At 38.5% G+C, this 19,048-nt stretch overlaps 1 protein-coding gene across 5 annotated transcripts in view; it reads left to right on the plus strand.

Moving 5' to 3' along the window:
* CDKL4 (cyclin dependent kinase like 4) overlaps window positions 1-19,048 on the plus strand; it is a 53,941-nt gene that overhangs the window by 10,466 nt on the left and 24,427 nt on the right. For all 5 annotated transcript variants that reach the window (XM_041756865.1, XM_041756864.1, XM_041756866.1 and 2 more), the window contains 2 exons: window positions 4,136-4,359; window positions 7,690-7,811. In XM_041756865.1, coding sequence (XP_041612799.1) covers window positions 4,192-4,359; window positions 7,690-7,811 — 290 coding nt within the window. In that variant the 5' untranslated portion in view covers window positions 4,136-4,191. The remainder of the gene's footprint in view (window positions 1-4,135; window positions 4,360-7,689; window positions 7,812-19,048) is intronic.

The raw sequence follows: 19,048 nt of genomic DNA on the forward strand, positions 1-19,048 counted from the left end.
TCAGTTTTGCCAACTACCTCATGGGCCTTTTCAATATGTATACTCCAATCTTATTTTGTTGCCAGAAAAATTTCATAGTTTATAGTTTCTTTTTTTTTTAATTTTTATTTATTTATGATAGTCACAGAGAGAGAGAGAGAGGCAGAGACACAGGCAGAGGGAGAAGCAGGCCCCATGCACCGGGAGCCCGACGTGGGATTCGATCCCGGGTCTCCAAGATCGCGCCCCAGGCCAAAGGCAGGCGCTAAACCGCTGCACCACCCAGGGATCCCCAGTTTATAGTTTTAACTATTGGTTCTGTTACACTGGGTTTTTTTTCTTCAGAGATTCTAGTTACATATGTTGGGTCTTTTTTGCCTGTCTTCTATTTCAACCACTTTCACTCTAAAATCTGTTACTTTTTTCCCTCATTTTTATTCTCTTGATTGCTGTTCTCCTAATTGCTTTTTTAAAATGCCCCTTCCAATTTTCATTAGAATCTATTATCCCATTGGCATCTTGTGTTTTTTAGCCATTATCTGTGAGATGGTTTTGTCTTTTTCTTGTTTGTTTCCTGAGTTCAAATAACTTTTTTCTTTCTTTCTTTCTTTCTTTCTTTCTTTCTTTCTTTCTTTCTTTCTTTCTTTCTTTCTTTCTTCTTCCTTCCTTCCTTCCTTCCTTCCTTTCTTTCTTTCTTTCTTTCTTTCTTTCTTTCTTTCTTTCTTTCTTTCTTTCTTTCTTTCTTTTCTTTCTTTCTTTCTTTCTTTCTTTCTTTCTTCCTTCCTTCCTTCCTTCCTTCCTTCCTTTCTTTCTTTCTTTCTTTCTTTTTCTTTCTTTCTTTCTTTCTTTCTTTCTTTCTTTCTTTCTTTCTCTTTCTTTCTTTCTTTCTTTCTTTCTTTCTTTCTTTCTTTTCTTATTTGAATTTCTGATTCAAAGTGGCTTTTCATGGGGGTACCTGGGTGGCTCAGTTAAACATCTGCCTCCAGTTCAGGTCATGATCCCAGGGTCCTGGGATCAAGCCCCACATCCATTGGGCTCCCTGCTCAGCAAGGAGCCTGCTTCTCCCTGTCCCCTCTCCCCTCTCCCCCATGTTTTCTCTCCCTCTCTGAAATAAATAAAATCTTTTAAAAAGAAAAGTATCCTTTCATATCTCCAGATGAATGTTACAAGATACTTAAATCAGTTTGGAGTGTTGTGATAGTTCTCTTCTGCTTCATTGTTAGGTTTTTTTTTTGGCATGATTTTCTTCAGCTAAAATGTTTGATTCTCATTTCTATTTTCTTCCAGTAATAGGTTTGTATGGAAACTGCTCTTCTCTATTTTATTTCCTTGGCAGTATTTGTCTTGTAATAATTGACAGCTATCCTAGCTCAAGATAGTTCTTTCTGTCACTGTACCAAAGTGCAGTTTTTTTTCATGAGTAGCACATTTTAAAAATTAGTGGTGAAGAGATTTGCATGTCCTTCAGTTTTGGGTTCTCCTTTGTCTTGCAGGGGCACAAATCTATCCCTCTTGCTTCTTTTTCCCTTCTCTATCCAGCCTCTGATGGAGCTTGGGGAGGCCTCTCCCTTCCCTCCTGCCCTTCTCTTCCCCAAGAGCAGTGTCACACTGACTGATGCCTCCGCAGCATCCATGCCTTTAAGTCCCTTCCCTGCGGCAGACATTTGATCTACCAGGACACACTTAGGATTTCTGCATGTGTGCTGTTTTTTCTCCTCAAGGGATGGAGGGGGGATGATTTTAAGTCTATCATAGACCCTTCATTTCCTCTTCTGTATTCTTGACAGTTTTTCCAGATCCCACCCCAATCCTATATTTGCTCTCTGCAAAGTGGGACCTTCAGAGATATCTCTTCCAGAATTTGGAGTTTACTTTTCTACTTTAATTTGTAAATTCCTCTGTCTTCCTGCAATGTTGGAAGCATTGCATTTAATACGGTTTTATTGTTTATTGAGGAGATTAGATTTAGACAGCCACCATTATCCTCGGCACTATCAAAGTTCTCCACCATATACATCTTCCCAAGCCATTTAGGTATAATATGGAGAGGGTTGGGAACTTTGGGTAAGTGTAGAGAATAAGAAAGAAGGCATTTTATTTAAAACAAACTGATTTTGAGATGATTCTATTTGTGTAGAGATAGTCATCAAACATATAATTGGTCTGTACGTCAGTTAAGATATTAAGAATTACTGCTTCTTCACACTCCAGTAGAGTCCTAGTAAGCTGGAATTAGAGTCATAAATGCCTTTGAGGAATTTCTGCCTTGGTCTGACTCCTCTCTGCATACTCAGACTCATCTGCCATGAACATATAAAGGCTTTAGAAAACAGCTACTATTGAGAAGTTACCAGATAAAATAATATTTTTACTATTTTCTGGTGCTTTATTTTATCGAATTCAGAAGTTTGGTTGATGTGACTGAGAGATACAAGTATTAATCTGAGAACTCAATCATTATTAAGCCATTTGCGAAAAAAGAAAATCATAGATCAGTAGATCAAATCATCTACCTAGAGAGAAAATAATACAAAGACTTAAATATCATAATTAAGCTTTTTGGCATATTCATAGTTTATGCCAGTAACATGGGACTTATCAAGCAGGTTGAATTCATAAATCCACAGAGATTTACACCAATAACTTTCTAAAGCAAATTCCCAGTTCTATTTTCTTTCCTATCACCTGTAACTAGTCTGAAGAACAAATGTATGCATGCTTATATCTAAATACATTTAAGATAATAATATTTATGTAACAAAATGGTATAACCTACAGAGTTTTCAAAACATAATCTGTGATGAATTTTCCATGCATTAAGTGTATATTGCTTCCATTTTCTCCCTTTAATAAGAGAAAATAGAATCTAAAAAATATATATAGCATTGTAAAACATTTAGTAATAGTCATTTACCCAAGTAAAACACTTTTCCCAATTGTGTATCTCTATGGTGGCAAGTGAGCGTGGATAATTTCTTTCTCCACTGAGACACTCTGTGGATGATGAAAAAGATGTTAGTGAAGTAAAAAAAAAAAAAAAGTACTCATTTGAACCATGAGAAATTTGTAAAAGTGGTCAGCATTTCACTTGATAGTTTATTAATACTAAGACCTGGACTGTGCATTCTTTTCAATTAACTGAGAGGGAGTATAGCATAGTGATTCAAATTGTGATCTCTGGAACCTGACTTCCTGGGTTCTAATTTCATCCTAGCTTCACTTTCCCTTGGTTTTCTCATCCACATAATTGGTTAAAAATAGCACTTACTTCATAGAATGGTTGTAAAATTATATGTAATATAGGACAATATTACTTAAGTGCTATTATTATCACTATTAGATTATATTAAGATTCTGCTCGATAAAGTGGTTTATATTAAAAATATAAAGCTATATATTTTTAATCCTAGACTTATTTATTTAATAATGTTGGCCTTCTTCAACATGTAATCCAGTCATCACAAAATTCACAAGTGAAGTGAGTGATAGAAGACAGAAAAATATTTCCATGGAAATCCCTATGAAAGAAAGCATCATTGAAAAATTAGAGAAACCTGTCTCCTTTTTCATGCTCTTTATTTTCTTTGGGAGCTAAGAATTTAAGGATCTGTTCCTTCGTTAAAAGCTAAGAGCAATAAATGATGCACTGAAAAGATTTTCTGTTTTTAATGGCTGCTTTGGTCAGCAACCGCATCTACTCTTTCTTCTCTCCACCAGGTGGAAGTATAGCACTTTGTACCCTGTCTCTTCCTCAATTCTCTCTAGTCCCCTAGTTATAGAGGTGAGGAAGGAAAAGATAAACACTGTATTCAAGAGTGTGAAATGTTCCACCAGCTGGATTTTACAGCATCATATTTTAATAATTTACTTGAGGATAATGAAAGTAGACTGGATACGGTTCCTTTCCACAAATTCTTTAATTCAACTGAGCTAAAAGCAGACCCATTATAAGAAATATATAAAATCTTTCGAGTAGCTGGAAGAACCGCATTATGACTAAACTGAATTACCAAAATAATGTTCCAGTATTTTTAAGTGTATTTAAAATTAAATGACAGAAAGAAATTTTGGCATCTAAGTAAATCGGTTTTACGTAAGAGACTGTGAGCACGTTGTCCTTGATAACTTGATTAAGCTGAGTCATCTTATTTTCCAGGTGTAACATTGTGCTGCAAGTCAATCAATACAGTAATATAAGTCATTTCAACTATAATGGAAAAGTACGAAAAATTAGCTAAGATTGGAGAAGGGTCTTATGGGGTTGTATTCAAATGCAGAAACAAAACCTCAGGACAAGTGGTAGCTATTAAAAAATTTGTGGAATCTGAAGATGATCCTGTTGTTAAGAAAATAGCACTAAGGGAAATACGTATGTTGAAGGTACGTTAACTTTCTCTGTATATAACATCATGGTATTGGATGAAATGTGTATGCCAAAATTACAATTCAAATGGATTTTAAAGTGATATTTTTTTCTCATTGAACTTAAATTTTTTGGTATCAGCAACTATGGAAAATAAATTGATTATTACTTTGGACTTTGGCAGTTCTGATATTGAAGTCCTTACATTGTGGTTGGTAAATATTCAATGTCCTAAGTCCCTTCACCCCAGTGTTTACCCTCCCCCTGCCCCACCTTGGCCTTTCTCCACCTGCCCACCTCCCTTCTCCCCACAAACCAGCAGCTAAAAGAACACCTCCTGGCACAGGAGCCCACCAGGACTGTACCAGTGCCCCTGTAGGCATCAATATGGCATCTGTGCTTCACTCCACCGGGTCTTAGGCATATTGAGTATCTCCCCCAGCTATATAGATATTTTTCGCAAAGATTTTGTTAGGCTTTTTTTTTTTTTAAAGTAAGCTCTATGCCCAATGTGGAGCTTGAAATCCAGACCCAGAGATCAAATCACATGCTTTAAGACTGAGCCAGCCAGGCACCTCTAAAGTTGTTTTTACTCTGATAGGATTTGACCTGTAAGATAAGTCTTCAACGTAAATATTTTCCAGTCCTAGAAATCTTATGGTTTTAGAAGCACAGAAGACCTTAGGGATGCCTCTCATCCATCATCCTTATTTTATCAGAGAGGAAACTGAGGTACAGGACAGCACTTCTCAAACATTAATGTGCTTTGGAATTCCCGAGGGGACTTTGCTAAAATGAAGATTTTGAGTCAAAGGTCCATGACCAGCCTGAGATTCAGCATTTCAAGCAAACTCCCCGATGGCACAGTAGGTGCTGATTTATAGACCACACTTTGAGTAATAAAAGTGTGATTTCCTTACTTTTGACCTGTGCCATCTTTCTTTTAGGAAAATCCCAGAAATCAGTTTTTAGAGGAGGATAACAATTACCACATTATCCGTCCTTCCAAGTATTATTTGCAGCAGGTTTTCTCTAATAATAGTTTAAAATATAATTTAATATACACAGAATTTTCCCATCATAAAATCCGGTTTACTGATAACTCACAGCGGCAGAGGGCGCTGGTTAGCCAGGCGGCTTTGTCGCAGAGCTAATAAGCTGCAGGGTGTGTCTGAACCAGCTGTGGGTGTTTTTCTCATAAAAGTAATGCTTTTTATCCAGCACCTGCCGCCGCCTCATGTCTGCAAGTAAGGTTAAGCTCAGGTAGCACCTCCTGGGTCACAATGCCCCAATTTAAGAATGGACTTTAAGGTCATAAGTAGTCGGAGGGGCCCTAGGTGGCTCAGTGGTTGAGCTCCTCAGCTCAGGGTGTGATCCTGGGGTCCTGGGATCAAGTCCTGCATCAGGCTCCCCGCAGGAAGCCTGCCTCTCCGCCTATGTCTCTGCCTCGATCTGTGTGTCTCTCATGAATAAATAAAATCTTTTTTTTTTTTTTAAGTAGTAAGATTCCACCTCAGCTTGTCTGGCGATGGTTCTTCTAATGTACCTCTTGCCAGCTATATGATGTGTTATACCCATGCATGCCCTGAACAGATTCCTTCCAAAATAAATTTATCTTACCTTCCTCACATCCTCCTAGTATTTAAATATGATTTGATTTTTGTCCTCCGTATTACCTGTTTTATTTATACAAGTCACTGTTTTTCTGGGCTAAGTTAATTTTATTTGCAAAAGGGATATAAATTGCTGAGCTGCCCAAAGACAGATTTGACCAGGTTAGCATCTATAAATCCCTTACTTTCCTGGTAAAAACACTGTCTACTTCCCCTGGTAAAAACACTGCTTTTAGCGTAGCACAAAGTGGCTGGCTTACCTGTGTGACCTGTCCATCCATTCTTTGCCTTTCTGCTCTTTAGGCAATGGCAAATCGATTTTGTGCTCTGGACATATTTTTAATATGTGATGGAGTCATTTTTCCCAAACTATTGAGCACATAGTTGCAGAGTGATTTTTCCCCCTTCAAACCATGCTTACAGAAACTAAAGTAGAGGATACTGTTTCTATTGGGCCTGTAAAATATTTATGCAGCTCCCACTATATGCAAAATATGGTGCTCCCTCTATATAGATATCTAAGTGGCATAGGGTTTGAAAAGTGATGTATCTAATATACTGGGAAAACAATAGAGAAAATGAGTTATATGTAGATGGGAGCGACCAGATGTCCTGTTTATAGCTATTGTCCCAGAGTCCAGTCTGATTAGCACCTTCTTTCAAAAGCATCCTGGTTTGGGACACCTGGGTGGCTCATTGCTTGAGCATCTGCCTTCCACTCAGGGCATGATCCTGGAGTCCCAGGATCGAGTCCCATGTCGGGCTCCTTGCATGGAGCCTGCTTCTCCCTCTGCCAGTGTCTCTGCCTTTTTCTCTCTGTGTCTCTCATGAGTAAATAAATGAAATCTTTAAAAAAAAAAAAAAAAGCTTCCTGGTTTGTGTGCTAAATTATGTGGCCACCCTAGATATAGGCAGAGTGACTGTATCTGCCTGTTTGCCTGGGACAGTCTCGTCTTATACTCTTTACCCTGATTGGATGATAAATTATACAGTTGCTCTATGATGGGTTATCTTACCCATCTTAGAATTTCTTCTCTGGTTTAAAACATTAAACAAAAAAAAAATAAAACATTAAACAGAGGCTGCCTTGTGAAATGCTTTAGCTTAAGATAGAATTTAACACATAAAACATCTAAGCATAAGAGAAAGCAATAGAATCAAAGAACAGAGCTGAATAGATGATAAATTAAAAACACACTGTGGGAACTCCTACAATAGGTAGTTTAACCAGATTTGGAAGTTGGGATCTAAAATCCAGACACCACTTAAATCCAGCTGACATTTGTTTTAAATCTCCGGCACTCTGGAAGCTAAATGGGGATTGATAATCTTTATAGCCTTTAACTCAATACTTCTACCTCCTCAATTTTTTATTCAGGTTCCTTTATGACTTGGATATTTAGAATTTTCACAAAATCCATAAAGTATTTGTGGCATCGGTACCTTTATTTCATGTGTGTACTTCATTTACTATCTCCAGAGATTCAAGCAGCTTAATTACCACCTGTTACAGGTACATTAGAAGAAGAAAAATGTCTTCTTTTTTTCCCCAACGTTAAGTGTGTATGATTCTTACTAAGAGTAGTTTTCTCTTGTGAGTAACCATAATAAAATTATCCACAAGAAATGCAAAGAGAATGATAAGCAAGGCCTTGCATTAAGTTGTAAGGGATCTGGGGAGAAACTACCAAGAGAAACAAATCATTGAACTTTGTATTTCAATTCCTTTTGCAGCAATTAAAACACCCAAACCTTGTGAACCTCATTGAGGTTTTCAGGAGAAAAAGGAAAATGCATTTAGTGTTTGAATACTGTGATCACACACTTTTAAATGAGCTGGAAAGAAATCCCAAAGGGTAAGTAATCTGGAAACTGAGACTCTGTATGACCACTCAGTTTCATTATATGTTGGGCTAACTGTGGCAGATTTCACATCTGAAACACACTCCTCTTTCTACCAAGATGCATCTGCTGGCTACCTCTTTCCCATCTTAGGATGTGCTCTGAGGGACACAAATACTAACCTAGAGTAAAAATATTTAGGAAGACAAATTGGATGCAAATATAAATCACAATGCATCCCGATGCTATTATGTATGAGGTTATACCTTGGAGATATTGCAGATTTGGCTCCAGACCACTGCAATAAAGCAAAGATTGTAATAAAGTGAGTCAAATGAATTTGTTGGTTTCCTAGTGTGTTTAAAAAGTTATGTTTACACTATATTGTAGTCTATTAAGTGTGTGATAACATTATGTCTAAAAAACAATGTACATACTTTAATTTTAAAATATCCTATTGCTTTTAAAAATGCTAACCATCATCAGAACTTACAGCAAGTCATAATAACTAATTGCAGATCACCATAAAATATATAACAATGAAAAAGTTTGAATATTATAAGAATTACCAAACACAGACAGAAAGTGAACAATGGCTATTGGAAAAATAGCGCCAATGAACTTGCTTCACAGGGGGTTTCCATAAACTGTCAATTGGTAAAAAACACAATGTCTGTGGAGTGCAATAAAGCAAAGCACAGTAAAACCGAGGGCAATAAAAGGAGGAATGTCTGTATGAATTCAAGGAATGAACCATGGTTCAATATTAGGATTCAGTATTAGAATTCATATAATTCACTAGTAGGTCAACGGACCAAAAAAATACATGGGGTTGATAAAATTTGAAAAGGCAGTTGATAAATTCAACATCCTTTCCTGGTTATTGGGTGGTGGGGGGAACCTTAGCAAACTAGGATTAAAATACTTCCTTAGTGTACATGTGTGCGCACACACACACACCCCTCTTTAAATCAACAGCTAGGGATCCCTGGGTGGCGCAGCGGTTTGGCGCCTGCCTTTGGCCCGGGCGCGATCCTGGAGACCCGGGATCGAATCCCACATCGGGCTCCCGGTGCATGGAGCCTGCTTCTCCCTCTGCCTATGTCTCTGCTTCTCTCTCTCTCACTGTGTGCCTATCATAAATAAATAAAATTAAAAAAAAATTTAAAAAAAAAAAAAATTTAAAAAAAAAAAAATAAATAAATAAATCAACAGCTAATTTTATACTAAAGGAACCACCATTAAAGTGAGAAACAAGGAAGTCAGTTGTCACCAGTATAATGTAACATTCCAAGAGCTCTAGCCAATGTATTGTAATAAGAAAAACAAGTAGAATGTATAACTTTTTTTTTAATTTTTATTTATTTATGATAGTCACAGAAAGAGAGAGAGGCAGAGACACAGGTGGAGGGAGAAGCAGGCTCCATGCACCGGGAGCCTGATATGGGATTCGATCCCGGGTCTCCAGGATCGCGCCCTGGGCCAAAGGCAGGCGCCAAACCGCTGCGCCACCCAGGGATCCCTAGAATGTATAACTTTGGAGACAAGATTCATCATTTTTGTCTGGATGATAGTATTCTACAAAATCTAAGAGAATTGCCTAAGAGTCATTACAACCAGTGGAATTCAGTATAATGACTACAGCTCTCCAAATTCCACACACAAAAATTAACAGCTTTTGTACCAATCAGCACTTTAGAAAATCTATTGGAGAAGCATCTCATTCAAATATCAACAACAAAAAAGTTTAGAAGATAAAAAGAATTGTTCAGACTCTACATAAAGACAACTACAAAACTTAGGTACATAAATGATTTTATTTAAATTAACATATATTTCTGGGGCTCCCTGGGTGGCTCAGCAGTTTGGTGCCTGCCTTTGGTCCAGGGCATGATCCTGGAGTCCTGGGATCGAGTCCCATATCGGGCTCCATGTATGGAGCCTGTGTCTCCCTCTGCCTATGTTTCTGTCCCCGCCCCTCTGTGTCTCTCATGAATAAATAAATAAAATCTTTAAAAAAATAAAAAAAATAAATTAACATATATTTCTGGATGGAAATATTCATTATTACAAAGATACTGCTTCCTTTATTTATTGCACAAAAATCTAATCAAAGTGCCAACAGGATTTTTTTAACTTGAAAATCAAGTTATCTAAATCAATATCTTTTTTTAAAAAAGAAAGGGGACCTTAACTGCCAAATACTAAATCAGTTAGAGATTTCCTTTGACAAAAAGTACCATAAACAAAACTAAAAATTTATTTGCCAGGTGAAGAATTAATATAATTTCATTTGCAGATTTTACAAATTAGATGTTTTAAAAGATTAACACCCAGTTAGAAAATATATTCATCAAAAAAATCTTGAGTCAAATCCTACTATTGTTCCAGCTGGATACAGAGGATATAGCAGTAAAAAGAACATACAAAAAAAGTGTCTAACTTTTATGGAACTTACATCCAATTCCTACATGAAAAAGTAAATCATAAAGCAGAGGGGAAAATGACAAACACACCTTGGAGAACATGTTTATTCTCCCAATTAATTAGAAAAAATTCAAAAATTTAAAATAAGGTACCATTTCTTGCCTATCAAATCAGCAAAGAATTTTGAAAAACCAATATACCTAGCATTGTTAAAGTCAAGGAATCGGTCACTCTGATTCACAGCTGCTGAGAGTATATAATTGAAGGGAAATTTAGCAGTATGTATGAAAATCCTTTAAATGGTTTTCATCCTTTGATAAAGACATTCCATTTAAAGAAATTTATAATAAAATAATCAGATAGTTGCAAAGTTACACATAAGAATGTTCAAAACATCAATATTTATAACAACAAAAAATTGGGACTGACTTAATTTTCTAATAGTAAAGATTTGGTTAACTGCACTTTGCTACATCCATACAATGGAACATGATGCATCTAGTCCATTAAAATGGAAGCTGTAAAATAGTCATGTTCTGGGGAAATATTCATGAAATGATACTGTGGAAAAAAAAATGAGATTAGAAAATAGAATGTCCAGTGTAATTGAAATTTATTTTGAATTGTTGCAATATCCCAGTGAATGCACATATTTTACTTTTAAAATAAAAATTATTTTAAAAAAGTTTACATGATGAATTAATTCATAATTCATCTTTATTATGAGCTAAATAGGTTTTGTATTGGCTCAGAGGAGAGATTGTTTAACCATCCTACAAGTTAATTTATAAACTAACATATATTTTCATAAAGTTAGAAATGTAAACTTCATGTATTGTTCAATGCCCTAAAAATAGGGGCAGCCCGGGTGGCTCAGCAGTTTTGTGCCGCCTTCAGCCCAGGGCCTGATCCTGGAGACCCAGATCGAGTCCCACGTCGGGCTCCCTGCATGGGGAGCCTGCTTCTCCCTCTACCTCTCTCTCTCTCTCTCTCTCTCTCTCTCTCCCTCATGAATAAATAAATAAAATCTTTAAAAAAAAAGACAAAAACTGTCTTTTAAAAAAAAGGCCCTAAAAATAAACATACCATACATATAATACACATACCTGTTTAACTGAACTAAACATCTTTCTCTTCCCTCTATGCACATAAGCCTTCCTATCTGTGGGACTTAGCTGATGCTCTTCCTTTAACTTGGAATAGTCTAACTTATTCCACTTTCCCTTTCTCTATCATCATCTTTGCAATAGGAAATCCTAGGGGCACCTGGCTGGCTTAGTTGGTAGAGCATGTGATTCTTGATATGGGGGTTGAAAGTTTAAGCCCTATGTTGGGTGTAGAGATTACTTAATAATAAAATCTTTAAAAAATAAATAAAATGGGAAATCCTAGATATTCTCAACATCTCAAAAATTCCTCCACCTGGGTGGAATTCCTCCCTCCTTGGCATAGCCACAGAGTTTTATTTCTATCTCTGTTATGGTCCTTGGTACCTACCTGCCTTATGTGTTTTTATGTGCATTCTCTCTTACTGGATTGTAAGTATTTTGAGAGCAGAATTCAAATCTAATTAATCTTAACAGCTTCCTCAGTGTGCACCATTCTTGTATTCATTCACTTCAGAAATAACTTATTGAGGACTTCTGGTGCAGAGGATACAAAGATATAGTGGCTCAGTCCTGCCCTCAAGAAGCTTAAAATTGAATCGAGAGACATATACTCAGAATAGCAGTTATAAATGGCAATGTTGATTGGGTTAATGTTGGTGCAACTGCAACATCTGCCAGTCCTGGGGAATCAGGGAAGTTTCTGCAGAGAAGGAAGTGTTTAGCCTTAGACTTTACAAAGGGAAGAGTTGGCCAGATGGACAGTCATGGGAGGAATGCACAGCAAGAAGGAGCAAAACATAGTCAAGTAATCTTTCATACAGTGTATTTAGCAACCACAGGATCTCTCTCGTGCGCTCTTTTTTTTTTTTAAGTTTTATTTATTTAATCTCTATACCCAATGTGGGGCTCAAACTCATGACCCTGAGAGATCAGGAGTCTCACACTCTTCCAACTGAGCTACCCTCACAAGGATCTCTGAACTACCTACTTTCCACTCTTTTAAGTTTTATAAGTGTATTTAGCAGGGCTAGTGCATACATGTGCTTTTGGTCCACCCTGAGACTTGGATCTACATAGGAGAACAGTGCAGAACCTGCCACTCTTTTTATGAAATGCAGGGTACTTCTGCATAACAATGATTAATTTAAAACATCCATCTATCTTCACTCCCTTCTTAAAACCCACTTAAGTAATAACAAAGAGAGTGTAAAACCAGTGAATAGAAACAGGTAAACAACCAGACTGCACACATACCAACCCTGTTTGAGCCATTGCTTAATGGAGTAAATTCACAGTTTGGATAAATAACTGGTGTGCAGCTATGAGGCAATCAATATAGTGGACAGGTAGGCTGAGCTGTGGGATGGTGAGCTGATGACCAAGAGAGATCCAAGCACTAAATCGTATCATTAAGAAGAGCTGATTTAACACTAAGATGGTGAAAATGTACTGCTTCCTCTGCCAGATAAAACCTTTGGTGTCTTCTGTTTGGATAGAAAAAAAAATCACTTGTTAGATCAATAGCTGCATGCTGAGTACTGGGTACTGAGACTGGGCTGGATTTGCTCAAGTAAAGAAACTACATGTATGTACAGCAGCTGAAACTGGCATCACCTGATTAAACTTAAAATAATCTAGTCCCATTCTCTAAGACCCTGCTGTGTTCTATAGTAAGTACAATGGGCAAGTTAATTGGTTATGTGAGGGAAATTGCGTCCCTGCCAGAGGAAGGATTTTCCTTCCCCTTGCACTATGTATAATGGAATAATCCTGCCTTCAAGAAGATTAAGATCTAATGAGGAATCAGAAATGCAAAGGAACAATTATAAGTGATTATAGTATTATAAAGCTAGTGGGTTTATAAAACTACAGCTGTCCATTCCACTTCTGGCTGACAGTAGCACATTATGTATATATGTAAGTCAGGCTTCTTCAGTTTCTTTTTCTTTTTTTTTAACTTTAGCTTTATTGAGGTATAATTGACATATAAAAGGTTTGAATTTCTCTCTCACTTAACTGTTCATAGAAAAATTCCCATAAGACAGGGTGTGGTTTGGTAGAAAATTGACTGTGAATCATGAGTACCGAGAAATACATCAGTGAGGGTTGCACAAGCATCATGTCCCAGATAATGAAGTGTAGGGAGAGCCTTTCTTTGAAATGGCTTCCTGATTTCAGTGGGGATGATGAGATCCCTGGATGACAGCGGCCAAATAGTAGTTGTTCATTTTCAGAATTGTTGTAACAGGCAACAGAGCCAAGGGTGATTGATCAAAATGGCCTAATTGACCATAGAGTCTCTCAAACCAAAATAAAAGGGCAGACTGCTAAGGTTCTGTTTGTTCTATAAAACTGGTGAGAGGCTTGACTTGAGTCACCACAATAACCAGTTCACAGAACCAGTACCTGGTGACTCAAGGGAAGATGGCTGTCCTTGAGGAATGGCCCTGCAATAACATCACACATCTGTAATTAATTCTCCTCTTAGCCTGCCCCAAAGTAGTCTGTAGCCATTTACCAGGACAGTTGCACACTGGGAAAAGAGAAATACCCTATATTTCAGGAATTACTGGACAAGGCTCTGAGGTAAAACCAGTGACCAGTGACCTTGAAAGACACTGCGGTCAGTTTAGAGGATGGAAAGCAGGAAGCGTTAAGTCTGGTGGTAAATGAAATCTTGACTCAAATCCATCTCACAGTTGTCCTAGTAGGTCCACAGATCCATCCTTGGGATTTTTTTCCCATTTCCTACCTGGATAGTTGAAATGAATACACTAGAAGAAGGGAGAGGGGGAGGTGGTGGGAAGCCAGCTGGCTTTGATCCAAGGAATGAAAACTATGGTGGTAGGAAGAGCCTGGTACAATTGGCTGGTATGCTTCTGCTTCTTTACCAAAATAGAAAACTGAAAGCCATACCATGCGTTTGGAGAAGAGCATAGATTGGCACTACCATTAAACACCTTGAGGAGGCACAGTTGAGAGGTAGATGAGCATGTTGCGAATGAAAAATCCTCTCCAACACTCTATCTCCTCAGATCTTTGGATCTCCTCCTCCTCATTTTACTAATGATTTCTAGCATTCAACTTCAATTGCCATAGGCAACCATTTAGCCAGGTTTTAATCAACCAGTTTAGTAATCAGCTAGATTCATTCCTAGCTGTTCCAGGTAGTCTGTTGAAACTAGAATCTCTAGTAAGTGTGTCCATATTATAATAATCAGTCCAATATAAAATTATGATTCTTCCTCTCTGGTCCTACATCAATGAAATCCATTCTCATAGGCATTCCCCATTGGAAATTAGCAACATCTTATAGTTCTTTTGGCTGCATAAACCTCTTCCTCTGTTTGACTTTGTAATAGGCCCCATGGGACATCCTGAAATCTGACTTTAGATAAGGTCTCAAGGTTTGGAGACCTTGAGAAGTGTTGGGGAGACGAGCCTTGAGAAGAATGGTTATCCCCGTGCAACACAGCTTCCTCAAGTGAGAACATTAGAGGGTTTCTGTCAAGGCAAAACCAGCCTCATCATACAAGTTTGGGGACCAGTTTGCATGAGACGGGATGTTTGGTGGGAAGTTGGGGTGCTCTTAGCTATATAAATACACCTGAGTGTCACATTTCAATTCTTGAAATAGAGATAGCTCTTTCTCAGTTAATTGAGAAATTAATTAACCTCATGTAAGTTAAATCTATCTTATCACTTAACACCCTGCAGGATTATTCTCCTTGGTTTGATTTTTCAGTCATTTCATGTTATCCCTAAAGGTCCATGAAGTGAGTTCTACACACACAATTAATAAAGGGATTTTTTAGGGCAAGCATTGAAACTCCTGGCTTCCTAAGTGGGTCTTGAACAAAGATATTAAATCCCTAACCCTATCCTTCTTAAAAATTTCTCATGAAGTTAGAAAAAGCCAACCTGCTCCACTTTCCTTTTATTATTTATGTTTCCCATGTTGTTCTGTCACATTCAGTCCGCCAAAGGCTTGCCTTGAATGGGCATTTTATTCCAAATGACCACAGATGATGATTTAACAATTGTTTTGTCTCTCTACCACTTAGTCCAGTTGCCAGTGGTACTCAGGTTCTCCCGCCTTTAGACCCAATTAAATCAGATAGCCAGTCCCCAATTCCCAAGGCCTTGGTGTCCTGCCCACAAACGCTTCTGGTATCATCTTCTGAACCAGTCAGGATTCAACAACAGAATTCACTCCAGCTAGTTTAAATGAAAAGGATTTATTATAGGGTGCTGGTTTATAAAATTTCCAGAGTGCCTGTAAAACAAGGTTAGTGAAGTACCTATTAGATACCAGGTACCATTCTAGGTACCCGCAGGGCTACAACAGTGAATAAGACAAAGTCCTTGAATTGAAAGAAAACACAGGGAGGGGTTAGAGAATGCATAGGGAGGGGAGGAGAACGAACAATAAACACAAGGATCTGGAGGTGTGAACAAGCCTGGCATGTTCAGGGAACCACAGAAACCAATGGGGCCAAAGTGGAGTATCTGTGGGCCTATGGGAGGAGATCAATGGGGAGGAGGTTACTGAAGTGGCAGTGTTACTCGGGTAGTGACAATGAAATCAGGTTTTCCTATGTGAAGTTGTATAACAAATTAAAGCAAAGATGATGAGTCCTGATGTCAGCATTCGGATTCGTCTCAGTGACCCAAGAGAGCAGTCCCTGAGCAATCCAGTCTGAATTTCCCAATCATGACACCCTTCTTCAATCTTGAGTAAGGATGTCTGGTTTTTGCTCTCAGGCCTTCACTATTCCTTGCAGTATTTGTTTCTGCACTTACCCAGGGTATAATACCTGAACACTGAGTGTCAGTTGACTTCTGAAGGTTTGATTTCACTTCAAAACACTTTGAAACATGCTGCCTTTGGCTGAATAATGTTGCAATCCTCTATCTTTCTGGAATGAGCACTGTGTGAATCTGTCTTTGATAACTATCTTCTCCTTGTAAGACAAATGGTATTTGTTTGTAGCTGGTATTTTGAATATATGTTGTGTTGCCTATGATGGAACCTGCTTTCTCGAAATCTGAGCTGTTCTGTGTAGAGCAGAACCATGACACTTCCCATGAGATGCCACAAAACAAACATTCTTCATCCATAGCAAGAACCCAGGACTTTCCTTTGGCATTCGTTCATGCTGGATTCCATGTTATTAACACTAGAAACCTTGGTTCTACCAGTCTTTGAACCCTTGCCCCTATCTCCAAATTCCAGGACTTGATCCCCCAGACCTGCAGTCCTTACATCCTGCCCAGCATTACGTTTCTACATGAATTGGGCTGCGTGTTTCTCTTAACAGTCCCTCACAAGGACTGAAATCCATTTCCCTTCCCTCTACCACCACCACTCTAATCAAAATCACCAGATCTCACCTGCATCATTAAATTTGCCACCTATTCAACCTTCCTGTATCCACTCTGACCCCAGAAATCCATTCTCCATGTTATGCCACTTGCCACCTTGAGTCCTTTCAATGGCTTTCCCTTAGACTTAGAATAAAATTCAAACTACTTACCCAGATCTGTAAGGCCCTCTGTGCTTTGGCTCCTGCCAATCTCACCAACTTCTTCACTCATGCTTTGACCACACTGGCTTCCTAACTGTTTCTCATACACTCCCTGTTCTTTCTTACTGCTATTCTCTTGGGGTTCTTCTTGTCTTTGTACAGGGTCTCAGTCCTATCTACTGGTCTCACCTGATCCCAGACCCTCATTTCCTAAACCTATGGAGAGATAAAAACCCAGACTCTTAGGGGATAGTCATCATCATCGTCTTCTCCTTCCTCTCCTTCCTCTTCCTCCTCCTCTTCCTCTTCAGATTTTATTTATTAGAGAGAGCACAAGCAGGGAGAACAGCAGGGAAAGGGAGAAGCAGATTCCCCCCTGGGGTTTGATCCCAGGAGTCTGGGATCATGACCTGAGCCGAAGGCAGATATGTAACCGACTGAGCCACCCGGATGCCCAGGAATAGTCTTCTCAATAAACTCATGGGGCATTGTTCCATTTTTACACATGGGAAAAACTGCAGGCACAAGTAACTTGCCCAGAGTTATAAAACTTGGAAAGAGCTCAGCCGGGATTTGAACCTTGCCTCATAGTGTTCAAAATGGCTGTACTATTCTTTTGTCTCTGAATTTTGACATAACCTGATCTTTCTCCCCTCTTTGCCTAGAACCAAGCTGGAGACGACATTGCTTGATTGTTTTTATAAGAGACAGGAAATAGAAATGGCCCTATATACTTGCAGTGGAAAGGGATTTAATACTGAGAACTAGGGGCTTTCAAAATTAGTAATATTTAATAATCAGAAGAACTGGAGTCAAAGAGCTTCCCCCAGACCATGGATATCAAGAATGTGCCCCCATAATTGTGACCTGAAATCAGAAAACTGCCCTGCGAAAAATACCCCCATGTACTTGTTGCTGTTTCTCAGCATGTACTGTAGCTCCTCCTGGTGAGGTCTTCTAGCTAATGCCATGCCTATGTCATACATAGGCCATCCCACTCCTCTGTAAGACCAGCTACACCTACAGGATGAGTTTAGTTTTTAAAAACTGATCTAAACATATGATTTAAATTTCCAAATGTGATAAAACATTAAGGCCAAGTGATGGGGGTATTTGGAATATTAGATATTCCAAACACATCTAATATTAGATAATTTAAAATTTTTTAACTAAAAAGTTCTTCAGGGACACCTGGGTGGCTCAGCAGTTGAGCATCTGCCTTTGGCTCAGGGCGTGATCCTGGTCCAGGAATTGAGTCCCACATTGGGCTCCCTGTGAAGAGCCTGCTTCTTCCTCGGTCTATGTCTCTGCTTCTCTCTTGTGTCTCTCAGGAATAAATAAATAAAATCTTTAAAAAAAAATCTTCAAAAGACATCTTGTGTTTCAGATTTTCAAACCTGTAAACAGCAGCCTCATTCCCATGAACAGGGTTGAAAAACAAACAACATGTGGATATTGCAGCACATATGCAGAATCCGATATATATATATCAAGTCTTCATGAATCAGTTTTTAAATAAGTAAACAAATAGCCAAAAAAGACACAAAGGCCATGAGCAGGAAGTACACAAAAGAAAAAACGTAATGTCCAATAAACATGTGAAAACAAAAGTCACCAATAGTGAAATGCGAAAGAAAACCAAAATGAGCTATCTTTTTATTTTAACCACAGTTTGGCAAACATGACATTGGCAAAACCGGATGTTGGCAAGACAATGAGGAAACAGGGACTTTAATGCACAGATGTTTGGTGGGCGTGTAAATGGGCATAACCTTTTTTAGACAAGGTAGCTTGGCAGTCTGTAACTGAAGGCACATCATGGGACAGTGATGAATGGAAAGATACCAACAGAAAGTTAAAAGGAATGTAATTGCTATATTTTATAGAGATGGTTAGACAAAGTAGACTACTCCCAGGCAGAATGTAAGTTGCCCAGATCCCCAGTTCTGCAGGGGAAAATACCTTCCAGTACTTCCAGGATTCTGCAGGGACAAGAAGCACCCAGCCTCCCCTTCTCAGGGGATGTGTGTGCTCCCTGGCTGGCCCCGGCTGCGTACCTTCCTGCTTACCAGGTATGAGAAACTGTTACACAACTACAGCACCTACTCGAATGTGTTTACCACCAAACTGCTGGAAGCCAGTCTTCAAGTATGCCTTCCTTCCTGCAAAACCAGGTTTCAGATTACC

This window comes from Vulpes lagopus, chromosome 5 (genome assembly GCF_018345385.1).
Source record: "Vulpes lagopus strain Blue_001 chromosome 5, ASM1834538v1, whole genome shotgun sequence".
Taxonomy (NCBI): Eukaryota; Metazoa; Chordata; class Mammalia; order Carnivora; family Canidae; genus Vulpes; species Vulpes lagopus.